The 16,983-nt window shown below is 44.0% G+C and overlaps 1 protein-coding gene across 1 annotated transcript in view; it reads left to right on the forward strand.

Moving 5' to 3' along the window:
• The window catches only part of ADAMTS9 (ADAM metallopeptidase with thrombospondin type 1 motif 9), a 172,844-nt gene extending 156,095 nt beyond the window's left edge, over positions 1-16,749 (forward strand). The window contains exons 38-40 of the mRNA XM_032648471.1: positions 3,065-3,169; positions 13,190-13,284; positions 15,197-16,749. Coding sequence (XP_032504362.1) covers positions 3,065-3,169; positions 13,190-13,279 — 195 coding nt within the window. The 3' untranslated portion in view covers positions 13,280-13,284; positions 15,197-16,749. The remainder of the gene's footprint in view (positions 1-3,064; positions 3,170-13,189; positions 13,285-15,196) is intronic.
• The last annotated feature ends 234 nt before the right edge of the window (positions 16,750-16,983 follow it).

The raw sequence follows: 16,983 nt of genomic DNA on the forward strand, positions 1-16,983 counted from the left end.
GATCCTGTGTCCAGACAAGACTTTTGCAGCATTCACCCTTGTCCAACAGAGAACAGAACCTCTGTTTGTCAGAGGTATTATACATCTTTGGCTAACTTTTCTGGATCATCTAGTGTATGCATGTCTGAATTACCTTTACTCTTTTAAATCAGCAACAGAGATAGTAGCTAAAACTCTCATGCCCTTTAGACCCTGAAGATAAGGCCTTTAGGGGTAGAGATATCCCAGACTGGAGCTAGAAAGGACGGTAGGTCTTGACCCCTCTGGTGACACTCAACTTTTAGAGTGCTAATTATCAACTAGGACGCTGGCTGAAAATGCAAATCCCTGAACCTGAAAAGGCCAGGAAGAGAATAAGGACAAAAACTCTTGCTTATCACTCACTCTGAAAGGGCAGATCTAGCTAGCAAGTAGTCTGCTTGGCTACGTGCTCAGACACTGGACACCCAGATCAGCCAGGGGCATCTTCAGGCTAGAAGCCTGGACCTTCTAAGGACTTTGACGTCAAAGCAGATCAAGTCTGCCTTCTGCGATGCAGGCAGAACTGGCAGTCTTTGTGGGAAACAGGATGGGGAAGGAGAGATAAGGGCATCCTTGGCAGCAACGAGGTCTGGGCATTTGTGATTGGTGTGGATGCCCTCCTCAGGGCAGGAATGATAGTAAGATAAGAACATGGCCAGGTGGGCTAACACAGCATGTAGAAGCCCGTGTCTGAGGAGGCTGGGCAAGGAGGCTGAGCCTCAGGTGTAGCCATGGTCATGGATACCTGCGTACTGAAGCCACTCAGCATAACAACCACTAACATCTGTGTAGTACTGTCATAAAACAAGTTCCAAAAAATATTTTTAAAATTTCACCTGCTCTCTGCCAGGTAATAAGCTAGGTATGTTATACCTTCTACTCTTATTCACAGATTATGTCTTATTAACCCATTTTACAGATGGGCTCAGGAGAGGTAAGCCTGAGGTCACACTAAAGGTAGAAGAGTCAGGATTCTAGGATAATTTCATCCCCCAGACCACAGCACGTTTGATGTTTCGGGCTGGATAATTCTCTGTTGTGTGAGATCATGCTGTGCATTGTAGGATATTTAACAGTGTCTCTGGGCCTGTCTGCACTAGCTGCTAGTGGCACACACACACATGCACACACACACTAGCTGTGACGTAACAACCAAAAATGTCTCCAGAGACTGCCAGATTTCTCCTGGGAGCAAAGTTGCCCTCTGATAAGATCCACTGACTTAGACCAAACTAAATCTTCCCATCACCTCTGTGAATAGGAATCCTGTTTGTCCCCAGGGTACAGATGTGGAATTTCAGGCTCCTAAAGAGTTCATAAACTCTGTTTAGCAAGTATTTATGGAACCGACATGGAGAGGAAACCTCCAAGCTGCACCTGATCCCGGAAGTCTTCGTGGAAGAGCTAGGATGTAATATTTAGTTAAGACTGTAAATATCAAGTGCCTAGTCACATGTTACAAACCATAACTGATATAAATAAAGCAATAGCAAGTCCCTCCCCTCAATAAGATTGCTGTTATATTAGAGAGAGAAAACTAACCCTTACAAAACAATTAGAAAATGCAGGACTGGTATCAATATTTTTGAGTATCTACTAGGTACCAGGCGTTCGCTCCACGGCTAATTTCATTTAGTCCCTCACTGCACTACTCTGAAGGAGGCACTCGTATTACCTTCCATTTTACAGCTGGACAAACTGAGGTTCTTACAGGGTAATAATATGTTCAGGTGAAAAAGCTGGATTTACGCTTAGGTCTGATTGGATGTGAGTCCCCACCTTGCTGCTCTCCTTGATTTATTAAAGACCGTTTTTTTTTTTTTTTTAACTGGATGTCCCAGGCTCAACTTTATTTATTTATTTATTTATCTATCTATCTATTTATTTATTTATTTATGGCTGCGTTGGGTCTTCGTTGCTGTGCGTGGGCTTTCTCTAGTTGCAGTGAGTGGGGGCTACTTTTCGTTGTGGTGCCCGGGCTCTAGGCACACGGGCTTCGGTATTTGTGGCTCGTGGGCTCTAGAACGCAGGCTCAGTAGTTGTGGCGCACGGGCTTAGTTGCTCCGCGGCATGTGGGATCTTCCCGGACTGGGGCTTGAACCTGTGTCCCCTGCATTGGCAGGCGGATTCTTCACCACTGTGCCACCAGGGAAGTCCCTATTAAAGACCGTTTTGACGAAGAACCGGATGGTAAGGCTCAGAGAGGAAGCCTTCACCCACGTCTGCAGAGAAAGAACATTTTTAACTCCGAAACTGTTCATGGTGGAGTAGGAAACCTCAAGAATCTATTTTATATGCCTTTGTGGAGTCATTTTTGCAAGAGAAAGACACAGAGACAAATGGAGAAAGCAAGAGAGATTCTCTGCTGCAGCGTCTCCTGGGAAATAAAAAGGCAAACACCCGAGGCCACGTTTCGAATCCCAGAGCGGGGCTGGGAGGTCTAGGTTCCCCGGGCCTGGTGGCGGTGGCGGGTCCCCTGCGGTCCAGAGCAGGCCGCGCGCGCCCTCTGCTGGCAACTCCAGAGAACGCGCCTCTGCTTTGAAGTCCCGCCCCGCTGTGCTTAGGACTCGGCGTGCTCAGCGCCGCGGGGAGCTGAAACCCAAGGAAGCTTTGGCAGCGAGATCTTGTTAGAAAAATTACACTGTGGCATTTTGTTCCTGAAGGAATCTGATAATTGTAAGCAACATCAGGATTGCTGAGTTAGGGACGCAGAATAGCGGTAGCTGAGAGCGAGGACTTCGAAGTCAGGAAAATGTGAGTTGGGTTCTCAGTGTCTCCTGGAGAAGTTAATCACCTGCGCCGGGCCTCGCTGTCCCCCTCTGTAAAGAAAATCCCCTTCTGAGAGCTCTTGCGAGGATGGATGAGATGATGCATGTAAAGTGCCTGGTTCACAACTCCACTCTCCCCCCGCCCAAAAGAACCCTCAATCATTAGTAGCTATCATAATTAATTAATATCTCTCTCCAAGCTGCCTTTTATTGTGTGGCCTTTGCTTGGGACGTCACGTGGACTAAAAATCTTTCTCGTTGGCCATTTATTCCAGGGTCGTTTTAGCATCAACCTTTACGGAACCGGCCTGTCTCTAACTGAATCTGCCAGATGGATCTCCCAAGGGAATTATGCCGTCTCTGACATTAAGAAGTCGCCGGTAAGGTTACCGATGGGTTGGGGGCTGGGTTTTGTTTTCTCTTCCTTCCTCCCTCCCTGTGAGGCGGTGGTGCTAAAAGTAACCGGTGTGCTTTCCCACTTCCTCAAACCATTTTACAACGTATCAGCAAGAAAATTTAGGACATAAATCGAAGGTTGAAGCGTGTACAGGTGCGCGGAGCAGAGAGTCTTGCTTTCCTTCTGGTGAATTCCTCCTGGAGATGTGAACCTGTGAACCATTGGAGCAATTAGGAGGATGCCTAACTAGGAAGCTGAAAGTAGCCAGTGTGGCTCAGACACCTTGCAGTTAATTAGCCAACATGCAATTCACCTAGGTGAGCTTAGGGAAAGTGATGTCAGTCTGTTTCAGAAGAATTGAAATACAAACAGGGCTGGAAGAAGGGGTAATTCATGAGGAGGGTTTCTGGAGAATTAAGAGAAACACAGGCTCTCCAAGTCGGCTTGTCAGGCTCTAAAGTCTTGCTGCTCAAGGTGGGATCGATCCCCGACAGAGCACCCACATTGCCTGGGATCTTGTTGACAACGCAGTTTCTGGGACCCCAGAGCTTCTGAGCAGGACCTGTAGCTGAACAAGGCCCCAGATGGCTCCTGAGCTCAGTACAGCTTGTGACGCTCTGATCTGCGTACTGTTTCTCAGCGTGGGTGTATATAAGAATCACTTGGGAAGGTTTAAAATACATGTGCCCGGGCCCTACCCGGATTCACTGAAGGGGAATCTTTGGGGAATTTGAAATTCCCCAGGTGACTCTAATGCATAAGCAGGGGCAGAAAGCACTGCCCTTTGCAGCCTAGAAGTTGCCGCGATGTGGGGAAGGAGCCTGACCCGCAGGCAAATGTAAAACTTATGGGGTGTGGCCTGTGGCCCCAGTCCTGCCTCAGCTGTGAGCTCTGCCTCCCGGTCTCAGGAAAGTGAGTAAGGGAGGAAAAAGAAGAGGATTGGAAAGTGTGGTGTTATTCCAAGGTGAGGTTGCCAGACAAAATATAGGATGCCCTGTTAAATGTGAATTTCACATAAACAAGCAAGATTTTTTTTTTTACTTTAATCATGTCTGAAACATTGCATGGGACATACTTATTCTAAAAAAACAGTATGTGTTATCTGAAATTCACATCTGACTGGGTGTCTGGTATTTTTATTTTCTAAACCCTATCAAAATCGGAACATAAGGAAACAGCTCAGTCAAGCTGCTTCCACCAAGGAAGGGAAGGAACATCAATTATGACGTCTGGGGGAAATCTCAGAGGTTCCTGATCCCTTCTTTTAGCTTCCAGTGTTAAATTTGTGTCTTTGGGGGAAAAAAAACAAACAAAAAAATCTCTCTCACTCCCTCTTTTCTCTAAGCCAATCAGCTCCTTCAAATCTGATTAACTAAATGACCATATCGATTGCTTATAAATTGATCATTAAAATTTGTTTCTTGTACTGAAAGGGATAAAGATAGCTGAGAGACAACACACGTGCTTTAGGATGTGTGCTTTACACTGTCCTGAAATTAAGTTCTTTCCTGCTCCTACTATATATTATGTTTCAGTGACTGAGAGAAACAAACAAAAAAATTAATTGGCCGAAACGCGGTCAGACTTAAAGCATGATTATATAGAAAGCCATCTGTGTAAACTGTAATCTAAGTTTCAGTTCTGTTTGTTAGTTGTCATTACTGCAGTTTTCATCCAGAACCGAACAATATAATTATAGCCGGGAGCGCCACCTTGTGGAGACAAAGATTACTGCCCTGCCAAGACGGGCTGGCTGTTTCCCCAGCTTTTGGGGGATTACGCCTGTGTTGAAGGGAATTGGTTTCATAATTGCCTGTCAGCACTTTTTTTTTTTTTTTAAATCTTGGTGTTCCGTGACAGCTCAGAGAGCCTGAGCTCAAAATTAATCTCAAGGGTCTGTCGAGCACTCCTTATGAATCCCCAGGAGCCAGAACTGAGCAATCCCTAGCTCCTAGCAGCCCCGAGAAATGATGCTTTGTGTGCCTGACCTGCTACGCGGTCCACAGAGCAGCATCCCCTAGGGATACTCCATGAAAATAGGCTCCCGCAGGCAAAGACACTTGGGAAAATTGTATATATTTTTTCCTTCTTGAAGAGTCGCAGTAAGCAGGTGTGTATTTTAGGTTGGAATAAAGTGTACAGGAGGGAAACCTGTGTGGTTTTATTCAAACCAGCATTTCCCTAAATCATTCGTTCTCAAACTTGGGCCAGGACTTGCTAAAACACAGCCAGCCTGGGGAGGGGCCTGAAATGTACACTTTCAACAGTTTCACAGGTGATGCCGATGCCCTGGTCTGGGATCACATTTTAGGAATCACTGACCTAAGTTAAACCAACCGCAGAGCCTTCTTCTCAGAGTTATACCTTTTAATTTCCCTGAATTACCAGTGGTTCACGGAACACACTTTGGAAAACTGTGTAATGTCCTGCTCCCACCATGACTGAGCACCGTCTTGCTTCTGAGGGACCGAGGCTGGTGTCCTCTGTGGCACGCAGATCCTGGCCCGTCCTAAGCCCTTCTCCAAATAGCCCTGATTTGATTCACCCGTCACATCATCACTCTCACTTTCCTGCACTTTTCTGCTGGGAGCTACAGAGAGAAAAACACAACGAAACCCTCCATTTTCCAAAGCCGCTTGGCGATAAAATGCTTTCCCCAAGCGAAACTAAAGGAAAACTCTAGTCATTCAGGGTAGAACTGAATTACCAGAACCATGTGCAGGGCAGGAACGTGGTCTCACGAGCAGGAACAAACCTGGTAAAAACAAGACCCAGTGTCAAGGTTCATTCTTGGCTGCCTGTATGTGTATAAGAATAATGATTTTTGTTATTGAAATAGCGCCTACGTATTGGCCAATGTATATGCATTCAATCCCGTTCCTCCAGCTTTCTCATCAGATTCTTGGGAGGGTACTGAAATCAAAGCCTACAGAGGCTGCAGAGTATAGAGGTTAAGCCCCAGACCCTTAAGTCAGATCGCTGGACGTGCTGTTACTAGCCTTGCCACCTTGAGCAAGTTATTTAACTTCTCAGGGGTCTCAGTTTCTTCATGCATAAAATGGGGACCCTGGTGGTCCTTACCCAGTTGGGTTCTCGCGAAGCATAAATGAAATAGGGAGATAAAGCTGTTTACATGTCACTGGGCAGGCAGCAGGGGCACAGTAAGTATTAGCTGTTAATGTTACAACATTTTCATAGACCTGAGGCTTGCCTTAAGGTTGCAGGATTGGTCAAGGTGATGAAGGAAGCAGGCTTGCTAGCAATGGACGGACAAGGGACTACAACCTGAGCAGAGGCTGAGCCTGGACCTGGCTGGCCCCCACTGCACCGTGTGGATTTTGTCCATGTGGGCCCTGCCTCACCTGGGAGTAAGGCATGTGGGATGCCCCCTGGACCCAGGGATGGACCTCTAGACAGATGCTTCAGCTGTACCGGCTCGACTTAGGGATACCAAGTTTCTACTCTGCTTGTGTGTGAGGGGCAGCCAGACAGAAAGGGGGGCTTGGCCCGGCTGTGAGATTGGAGAGAACAGCTTGGCGTTCTGAGCTCCTTTGCCGGTGATATTCTGTGCATCCTCACCTCATGAATGTGCTCAGGATGGGAAAGGGTCCTCAGGCCCCATCCGGACGATCCCCCCACCCCCAGAAAGATGCCCCCTCTCAGAGCTGTTGTCTGGCCTTCTGTCCAGGAGGAGGTACCGGAATGGCCTTCAGAGCCAGGCACAGTGAAGGGAGCCATTTAGGCAGGATGGGAGAGGTGCCCTCAGGTCTCTGTGCTGCTTCGTGTACCTGGGGGATGGGCAGGGTCCACAGAGAGCTGGGGACCTGTGTTTCTGAGGTACCTGGTCTTGGGACCCAACGGTCATTTCTTATTCTAGGGGAAGAGCTGTAAATGGAAGAATTGCTTTGAAATTAATCAAAGTTGCATTACCGTGGGGGAGATGGACTCAGTTCCTATCTTTTAATCTTTAGTTCATTTGCAGCCGGTGGAGTTAAGGTCACGTGATAAATACCTGTGTGTGTGCGCGCACATAGCAAGCATAGTATCAGTCCTCGTTTATCTATCATAAGCTGCCTCCTAACCCACAATTCATTTGTGAAAACCCAATTATCCACCAAGTATGAAAATCATATTACAGACAAGTAGAGTGAAACTACCTTTTATAGATGTGTACATTTTATTCTGTACGAACCCATAGAAGTTAGATGTTTATACATATATTCATATATGTAAGTGTGATTTGGACTATAGTCGGAAAAAAAAAAAAACAAGTACTGGGTTTTATGGGCCGTTTCATCCCCAGCATACTCCAAAGAAATGTAGATAAGCACATTTCAATCAAAGATGTGTTGGCTTTGCTAAATTACATGAGTCAGCCTACCTTGGTCATATTGACTGCCAAAAGCAGAGAAAGGAGTGAAAAGTATGAACTATAAACTCTTCCTTTTTTTTTAGTAAATTTATTTATTTATTTTTGGCCGCGTTGGGTCTTTGTTGCTGCGCGCGGGCTTTTCTCTAGTTGCGGCGAGCAGGGGCTACTCTTTGTTGCGGTGCGCGGGCTTCTCATTGCAGTGGCTTCTCTTGTTGTGGAGCACGGACTTTAGGCACGCAGGCTTCAGTAGCTGTGGCACGCGGGCTCAGTAGTTGTGGTGCATGGGCTCAGTTGCTACGCGGCATGTGGGACCTTCCCGGGCCAGGGCTCGAACCCGTGTCCCCTGCATTGGCAGGCAGATTCTTAGCCACTGTGCCACCGGGGAAGCCCTATAAACTGTTCTTAATGGAACAGAGGTCATTCATTTTAATTATATGTAATAGCTCAAACTCTACTAACAAAATATTTATAGAAAAGAGATTTCTAGAGGGCTTGCTTTAATGAAGAAATAAAAATGCTTTCCAATTGGTGTTTCATTGTATGGGAGCGGGTGCTTCAAAAGTGCTGGGAAAAAAAAAAAAGTGCTGGAAAACATCCGTTTTTCTCTGAAATAGGCACTGTTTCCATGACAATCATGTATTTGCTATTCATTTTCTCAGTATATTTTTTTTATTCTGTAATAGAAATAAGTTTTAGTTCAGGCTTTACCTAAATCAAATTGAGTCCTAGTTAATGCAATAACATGAACATTGCAGAGCTAGTATCAGCGATTTTGTCATTACTCAGGCTGCTCCTCACCTCCATGAACAGGCTATGATGGTAATCCACACATAAAAAACACTTTTACGACAATGATCGCTAATACTTATAGAGTACTACATTAGGCCAACTGCTATGCTGAGCACTTTGTATGCTTCCTTTCATTTGCAGCAAACCTACAAGGGGAGACTCATATTATCCCCATTTTACAGATGCACCAGGAAACTGAGGTTTAAAGAGGGGTTTTTTTGTTGTTTTTTTTGTTTTCTTGCGGTACGCGGGCCTCCCACTGTTGTGGCCTCTCTCGTTGCGGAGCACAGGCTCCGGCCGCGCAGGCTCAGCGGCCATGGCTCACGGGCCCAGCCTCTCCGCGGCATGTGGGATCTTCCTGGACTGGGGCACGAACCCGTGTCCCCTGCATCGACAGGCAGACTCTCAACCACTGCGCCACCAGGGAAGCCCTAAAGAGGTTATTAAAGACATGATACAAGCCTGAGGCAATCTGATCTCTGCTGCCAGAGCAGGAAGAGTTTGGGTAAAAAATAAGCTTTGATGAGACAAAAGACATTCCTACTCTGTCAGCATCCTTAGGGCTACCAGATGTACACTTCAGCTTAGGGAAAAAGTTCCTGGCTAGAAAACCAGTTGTTCTGGCATCAGATCTAGTTGGTAATATCAGACTAGCTCCAAAACTAACAGGGGTCCCTAAAACCAAGACCAAGTAGGGTGATAGAAATTGATCTCCCAACTTAACCTCACTCATAATCAAAAACATACAAACTTTTAAAAGAGTAGAACTATTTTTTCTGTTTGTTTTTTTTTCTGCAAAATGGGAAAGTTTCTTCTTTTTCCTTTTCTTTTTCTTTTTTTTTTAAGTGAGAGTATCCATTATTTTCAAGAGACGTTCATAGTTTGACCATATGAATCAAATACAGCCCAAAGATATCCTGAAATGCATGCACAAGTATGGTTCACACCACTGTTAGTCCCAGTAGAGGAAAATGTAAAACACCTTAGATGCCAAACCTTGTTCAGCAATCAGGGGTAGGGGGTGGCTCATAGGACATGGTAATTTTCAGACGGGGATATGGGGCCTCAATGAAACAAGGAGCTTTTCATAGCACAGGGAAGCACTGAGGGGACTGACTAGCAGGGCCATCTGGATTGCAGTTCACCAAGAAGAGTGTACCTGTTCAGCCTTCTTCTTTCACTCATTCACCAGATGTGTATTAAAACCGTCATGAGCCACACACAGCTAGCTTCTGGAAACCCTCGGATTTTAACAAGGCACTGGCCTTGCCATCATGGGGCTTACATTCTAGGGGGAAGACAGACATAAAGAGAGAACTACCCCATGTTATAGGGTGCTGTGCAGCAGGTAACTGTGTCAGAAAGGTTTCTCAGGGGAAGTGGCCTCTGGGCTGGGTTCTGAAGAATATACTGGGCAAAAGTTGGGTGGTCCAGTGCACACAGAGAGGGCGAGGGAAGAGAGTTCCAGTGAGAGGAGTAGCATGTGCAAAGGGCCTGTGTTATAAGAGGCACGTTAGAAGAACAACCCAAAGAAATGCGGAGGAGCGGGAGTAGAGAGAAAAGATGAGACAAGACAAACCCAGACAGGCAGGCAGGGTCAGCCCGTACAAGGCTGGAGACCAGGGTTCAGCAAACTTTTTCTGTAAAGGACCAGCTAGTAAATATTTTAGACTTTGCCAGCCAAGAGGTAAAAACCATTGATGTTATATATGTATTTATATGACAAGAGCAAGAACAAATTGACATAAAAATTTTAGTGATTCAATTCAAAGTGTAATAATAACTGAGTATAAATTTTTGTTATCCAGATCTACCAAGGAAAAGTATGAAATATTGAGAGAGGACAACATTTTGCTTAATTAGTGTTCTCTGCTGTCAAAATTGATTCTAAATGTTTATTTGTTAATGCGGATCTGAAGTGAGATTTTCTGTACTTCATCTTTATAATATTGTCCACAACCGTATCATTTTAATTGACCATATTCATGCCTTGGCAGGCGTTGGTAGAATTCTATTAGATTTTTCACTTGATATCTGCCTTTCAGCGTGTCATTACATTGCAGATGAATCACTTGTAATTAAAGGTGAGATGGAAGCCCCTCAATTACCTCATTAGATGGATTTTGAAATATGAAAATTTCCTTTGTGCTTACGTCCAAGTCCAAAAAATACTGCTGGAACTGTATTTCATGCTCAGAAAATATATCCACTATAAATGTACGTGGAATAGCGATAAAGCTTCTTGTTTTAACATTTGACAGAGTGGGAAGTGTGCAACCTGCCTTAACGTGATTTATGATTCAAACAATGTTAGTTATTGAAATGACTTTACCGCAGTATAACTTTTGCCTATAAGTGCAGTTTTTGCCTTGCAATTTTAGCTCCCATTCATTAAGAAACATTATCAAGTCAGTAGCAAAAGATAATGTCCAAAGCCATTAAGTGTTCAATGACAGTGATTGAGGACAGGTCTTCTTGTTCAGAAAATTTTTAATCCCAGCCCTGAGCTCAAAATCACAGTAAAACTTTACCACTGCTGAGTCATCAATCTGCTGTGTGTTAGGATAAGTCAGGGTACTCAGCTTCTGGTCCTGACCCCAAATTTCCAAAACTGATGCAGGTTAAGTTTATGATAGAAAAAGAAGTTCATTATTAACACCACCGGTTCTGTAACACCAGGTAGGTCCATGTATTTTCCACAATGAATAATCACAGGCTTTAAACATCTTACATTTTCACAAGCTTTGTAAATCGGTCCGACTAAAGCTTTTCCCGCTCCGCCCATATTTCTTACCATGATTAGTTGTGAACACATCTTAGCAGGTTACACTTCAGTTTTTCTGCGCTAGTGTTTTCTCAACCTCTTTGAAATACTTCCACACAGACCATTCCTGGAGACTAATTCTTTGATCACTTCAAACTCAGCATGGTCTCCTCAAATAAACAACTGAAGAGTATCAGTAAAATCTATGTCCTCACCAAAAACCAAAGGAAACCACTCCAGTTATTCGCTTTGTTTTTTAATTGATTATTGATACGGCTCCCAAATGTCATTAAATTGTTCAGCAACTGGTCTTACCAAAAGGATAACAGTCTTAAACAAGTTGCTTTTCTCTGGACACATTTCTTCAGCAATTACAATTAAACAAGATATCATTAACTCAAAGAAAACATTTATTTGTTTGGCTAACAAATGAGCCATTTGGAAACTTACACATTTTCATCTTTTACTCATTTTGATTTTTTATTTTTGTGAAGAATTACACCATGGTGAGATATTCTGTTCTAAGTTTTCTAAATTCTTGACCGTTGCTCTCCTGTGAGTTGGGAATATTGTGACCATGCTGAACGTGGTGATGTTGGTATGTTGTATTCTCTTAGCACAGCTGCAGTGCCATTGCATGATGAACACAATGCTTTGCCATCTAAATGTGACAACAGAATAATCCACATGCTACTGTACCTTAAAAGTGCAAAAGTCAGGACTTCCCTGGCAGTCCAGTGGTTAAGACTTCAGCTTCCAACGCAGGCGGTGTGGGTTCGATCCCTGGTCAGGTAGGTAAGAACCCACAGGCCTCATGGCCAAAAAAACCAAAACATAAAATGGAAGCAATGTTGTAACAAATTCAATAAAGACTTTAAAAACTGGTCCACAGAAAAAAAAAAATCTTAAAATAATAAAGTGCAATAGTGAAGTCTACTTTTGTCTTCTTTTCTTGTTTAGACATATACTGGTAATAAAAGAAACACAAGGAAATGTTATGATACAGCAACAGTCACGGCACTCGAAACGCTCTCACGTTGCACTGTGTCACTGTGACGTGTGTGCAGGGTGGCAGCGTGAGGCTGCAGGGGCCATCTTGACCACTCACCCCTGCTGTAGTAACTTGAAAGCAGCCACAGACATGAGGGAAATGAATGAACGTGCCTGTGTTCCAATAAAATGTTATGGACCCTGAAATTTGAATTTTATATCATTTCCACATATCAAGAAGTAGTATTCTCGGTTTGCTTCTTAGCTATAAAATATAAATGCTGTTCTTAACATTGGGAGCTACATCAATAATCAGTTAAAAAGCAAAGAACTTCCCTGGTGGCGCAGTGGTTAAGAATCCGCCTGCCCAGGGGACGTGGGTTTGAGCCCTGGTCTGGGAAGATCCCACACGCCACTGAGCAACTAAGCCCGTGCGCCACGACTACTGAGCCTGCGCTCTAGAGCCCATGAGCCACAACTACTGAGCCCACGTGCCACAAATACTGAAACCCATGGGCCTAGAGCCCGTGCTCTGCAACGAGAGAAGCCACCGCAGTGAGAAGCCCGCGCACCGCAACGAAGAGTAGCCCCAGCTCGCCCACGCACAGCAACAAAGACCCAACACAGCCAAAAATAAGTAAATAAAAATGAATTTATTTTTTTAAAAAAGCAAAGCAGTTCTTTTGAGTGGTTTCCTTTGGTTCTCGATCAGTAGGTAGATTTTACTGAGACTTTTCAGTTGTTTATTTGAGAAGACCATGCTGAGTGCGAAGGGACCAAAGAATTAGTCTCCATGAATGGTCTGTGTAGAAGAAGTACAGGTAAATTACACTTCAGTTTCTCTGCCCTAGTGTTTTCTCATTCTCCAAGAGGATGTAATCTGCGAAGATGTGGGCCATACAAAAACAGGGGCCCACAGGCCATCATTCATCAGCCCCTACTTTAGACCATGGTGAGGATGTTGGGCCCCACTTCTATTCAGAAGTGCTACCTACTGTGTGTACAGGAATGATTTCCCTAAAAGCCGGTGCAAGCCCTGGAAACATATGAGCCAAGCAGGTGAGCTAAGATGATGCATCTTTTTGCAGGACGGTACCCGGGTCGTAGGGAAATGCGGTGGTTACTGTGGAAAATGTGCTCCATCCTCTGGCACTGGCCTGGAGGTTCGAGTTTTATAGTTACGGTAAGTGTCTGTCTGTCCCTGACTCTGTCTCATTCTTTCTGTACCTAATGATTAGCAGATGTGGGCGGTCGTTTGCCCCTAGGCAGGTGAAGCTGACTCAGTGCTATTTGCTCATCTATCCTCGTGTGCCTGAGGCCGTCTGTTCTCCATTCTTGGACGTGCAGTCCCTAGATGTCCTGTACCAGATTCCTCTGTAGTGCTTATTAAAAGTGCTGCTTACTGGGCTCCATCTCTAGAAGTCCTGCTTCATTAAGTCTCTGGTGGATCCAAGAACCTGTATTTTTAATGCAGGGAATTCTGATGCAGGTAACTCACAGATCACCCTTTGAGAAATAACTGCCAAGGAGTGTTCCAAGTGTAATATAAATGACGTTCATTAAGCCCTGACTGTGTGTCAGGCACCGTGCTGAGCGCCGGGCAGGCATTATTTCAGTGAATCCTCACCACAAAGCCACAGTCTGGGGCTGTTATCCTCATTTTACAGACGGAAGCTGAGATCCACAGCAGTTAAGTAGCTGGCTTAAGGTCAGGTGGATTCCCTTGGCAATAACCCAGGAGTGTCCTACCCCAGAGCCTCTCAGTGAATGTACTCTTCCGCACGCTTGTAACTCACAGTGTGATCCAAGGACCAGCGTGATCTGCATCGCGTGGGAACTTACCAGGAGTGCCGAATCTCAGGCCTCCTTCTAGACCTACAGAGTCAGAATCTGCACTTTTAACAAACCCGCAGGAGAGTCGTGCCCGTTAAAGTTTGACAATTCCTGGCGTAACTAGTATGCCAGCAAGTTGTCCCTCTGCTGGGCAGAGGACTGAAGTGATCGCTCTTTTTCTCATCCCAGTGCCTTTTACGTACAAGGGCTCAGCCAACTAGGGCGACCCTCCTACAACTTCCCTCAAGCTTCCAGCAGCCCATTACCCCGTTAGGCTCTTCAGGATCCTGGCAAAGCAATACCCAGTTGACACTTCTGTATCAGTGTCAATGTTTAATTAAAAATCCATATTCAACCTTATGATCTCCAATTAGGATTATTTCCACTTCAGGAGGCCACAGGGGGGAAAAAAAAGAGAGAAAGAAAAAGAAAAAGAAACTTACTGTCTTCAGTAACTGAGATGTCCAAGAGGTGGTCTGACTTCAGGCATGGCTGGATCTAGACGCTCAGAGTCATCAGGACTCTTTCTTTCTCCATCCATCAACAGTGCTTGCTTCTTAAGTGGCCTCATTCTCAGGCAGATCATCTCCTCCACACCATGGTCCCTGGCAGTTCTAGGCTTACATCATCTTTACAGCTCACGGCTCCAAGCAAATGCTCATCTCCGGCATCTGTTCTGCACAAGAACTCTGGCTCTGATTTGTCACATGGCCATTTCCAAACCAATCACAATGTCCCGGAGACTGGGATCATATACCCACCTAGAGTCGGGTGACTGACTGACAGCTTCATTCGGAAGAGGGATGGTTGCCAAAGAACCAGAAGGAGTTTATCAGAAAAGAGGGGAGAGAGGCAGGCAGAGTCAGCAGGTATCCATTAGAGATTCCCATTCAATATGTATTTTATATATTTTATATCCAATAAAGTAAATTTTATATGTATTTTATGTACAGTAACATTTGAGTGATCACAGATACATAACATTTACGTGCATGTATAAAAAAGGCTAGAAGGAAATACAACAGTATTTGAAGAACATTATCTCAGGTTGGGGGAATCACAGGCTAATGGTTTTTATTTTATTCTCTATACACCCCTGGAATTTCCATGTTTCTTGTAGCAAGTGTTATTTTTTAAATCCAGAGAAAATAGTAAGTGTTATTTTCAAGTTCTATATGTACAGATTTATGGTTTACCTTCTCTTGACTTATGTCATTTGAGACAGAAGATTTACATTTCCTGGTTGGTTCATTTGTTTTCAGGTGCTCTGAAGAGGAAGCCGTTATGGGATGGATGAAGGATAGTGATGAAATACCTCCACCTTAAAATTTGGGTGTGTGTGTGTGAGCGTGTATGTGTGTGAGGACTTGTATGCCTGTGTGTGTGTGTACATATGCATATATATATACGTATATACACACATATATACACATGTATATATGTGTGTGTATATAAATGTGGGAAATCCTTATGATGTAAAGTTTAATATTTATGTTTGAAATTATTTATTGTGATGTAATATTTTTGTACGTAAAATGATTCTTTTATGACTGCCTTTCACGTTATTTTGTCCCCTGCAGTCAGACCACTGCATTTTACGTACTCTACATTATATGTAGTACTTTGACAAAAGTGATCCTTCATTATCACGGTACACTATTGTTTACTTTCTATCTGTAAATGTTTTATTGTTACTTTTTTAAAACCGTAATTTTTTAAAAAAAAAACAACCTAGCCGCCATCAAGGTGCTACAAGAATCGTATGAGGATATTTTTGGCATTTCTAGGAACGTATCATTAGCCAATCAGTAATTCAGTGGTGTCACAGTTTGTACCAGCTATTAATTATGTTAAATATCTATTCAGTTTCATGTGATCTCTGGGAAAAAAGTCGCTGCCTTGGTGCTAATGTTGTATGTATTTAAGTGATCATCAGACTCAGAAATGTAAACGCTTTTAATAAAAGGGAGAAGCTAAAGGACAACTTCCAGTGGACAGAATCACTTGGAAAAAATAAGACCAACTGTTTACCCTTGTTTTTGGACATGCCTTTTTGGGAAGAGAGTTGGACTTTGTTCTGGTTGTTGTTATTCTTATCAATACTTTACTTCAGTTCATGGTGCCTTGGTCTCTCTGTGGTTAAATGGAGGGTCCCCCAAGCAGCTTCATTACAGAGTGACATTGAGCAAATGAGAGCCGCTCAGCGTTTTGCCAAGGTATTCTGAAATGGTGTCTGTGTTAACAGTTGCGACAGAGGATGCGCAGGGTGGGGGTGACCTTCGACACCTCAGCACACCTGGAGAAACTCAGAACCGGATTCTTAGTCATCAGGATTGACTTTTGTATGAAAATATTAGCTGGTGACTTGACGCCTTTGAGCCCTGAGCCTGAAACCCTGCCAGTGTCCATGGCTGCTGCAGTAATTGGTGGCCTTTATGAGAAGAAATGAACTGTGGAGTACAAGATGCCTGAGTCTTTCTCATCGCCCATTAATCTTTGGATTCCATTCATCTTTGGAAGTCCTGTTTTTTTTCTCCTTTCCAAAATGGAAGTGCCAAAGCCGTGGTCTTTCTGCCCTTCCAGCCTGATTGAAGAAAGGTCATGGCCCATGTCAGACACTCGATTTGAGGAGCCCTCCCATTTCCAAAAACCAAAGAGATTAGGAGAAACCTGGCAGTATTCCCCAAAGCCAGACAAACTCCAGAGTGCTCCAGGAAGTTATATCAATATATGAATAAGTGTTATCCTCCATTATTAATACATTGTGAAAATATACTATGAATAAATACCATGACCACATCCAAACATTTGTGTTTCACATGGTTTCTGGACTCTTGATTCACATTGGAATGAACATATCTCTAGAGAGTTTTTAAGATTTCCAGATTGAGAAGAAATGCAGACTTTCTTAATCCCATTGATTGTGTTTGTCATTCTGGAGACAGATAAAGAATGGGGACTGTCCCCAAGGTTTGTCTTTTCATCACTTAAATCAGTTGAAGTGGTTATTCTGAAACTTAGAGACAGAAACCTCTTGTTTGTGTGATGG

This window comes from Phocoena sinus, chromosome 11 (assembly GCF_008692025.1).
Source record: "Phocoena sinus isolate mPhoSin1 chromosome 11, mPhoSin1.pri, whole genome shotgun sequence".
Taxonomy (NCBI): Eukaryota; Metazoa; Chordata; class Mammalia; order Artiodactyla; family Phocoenidae; genus Phocoena; species Phocoena sinus.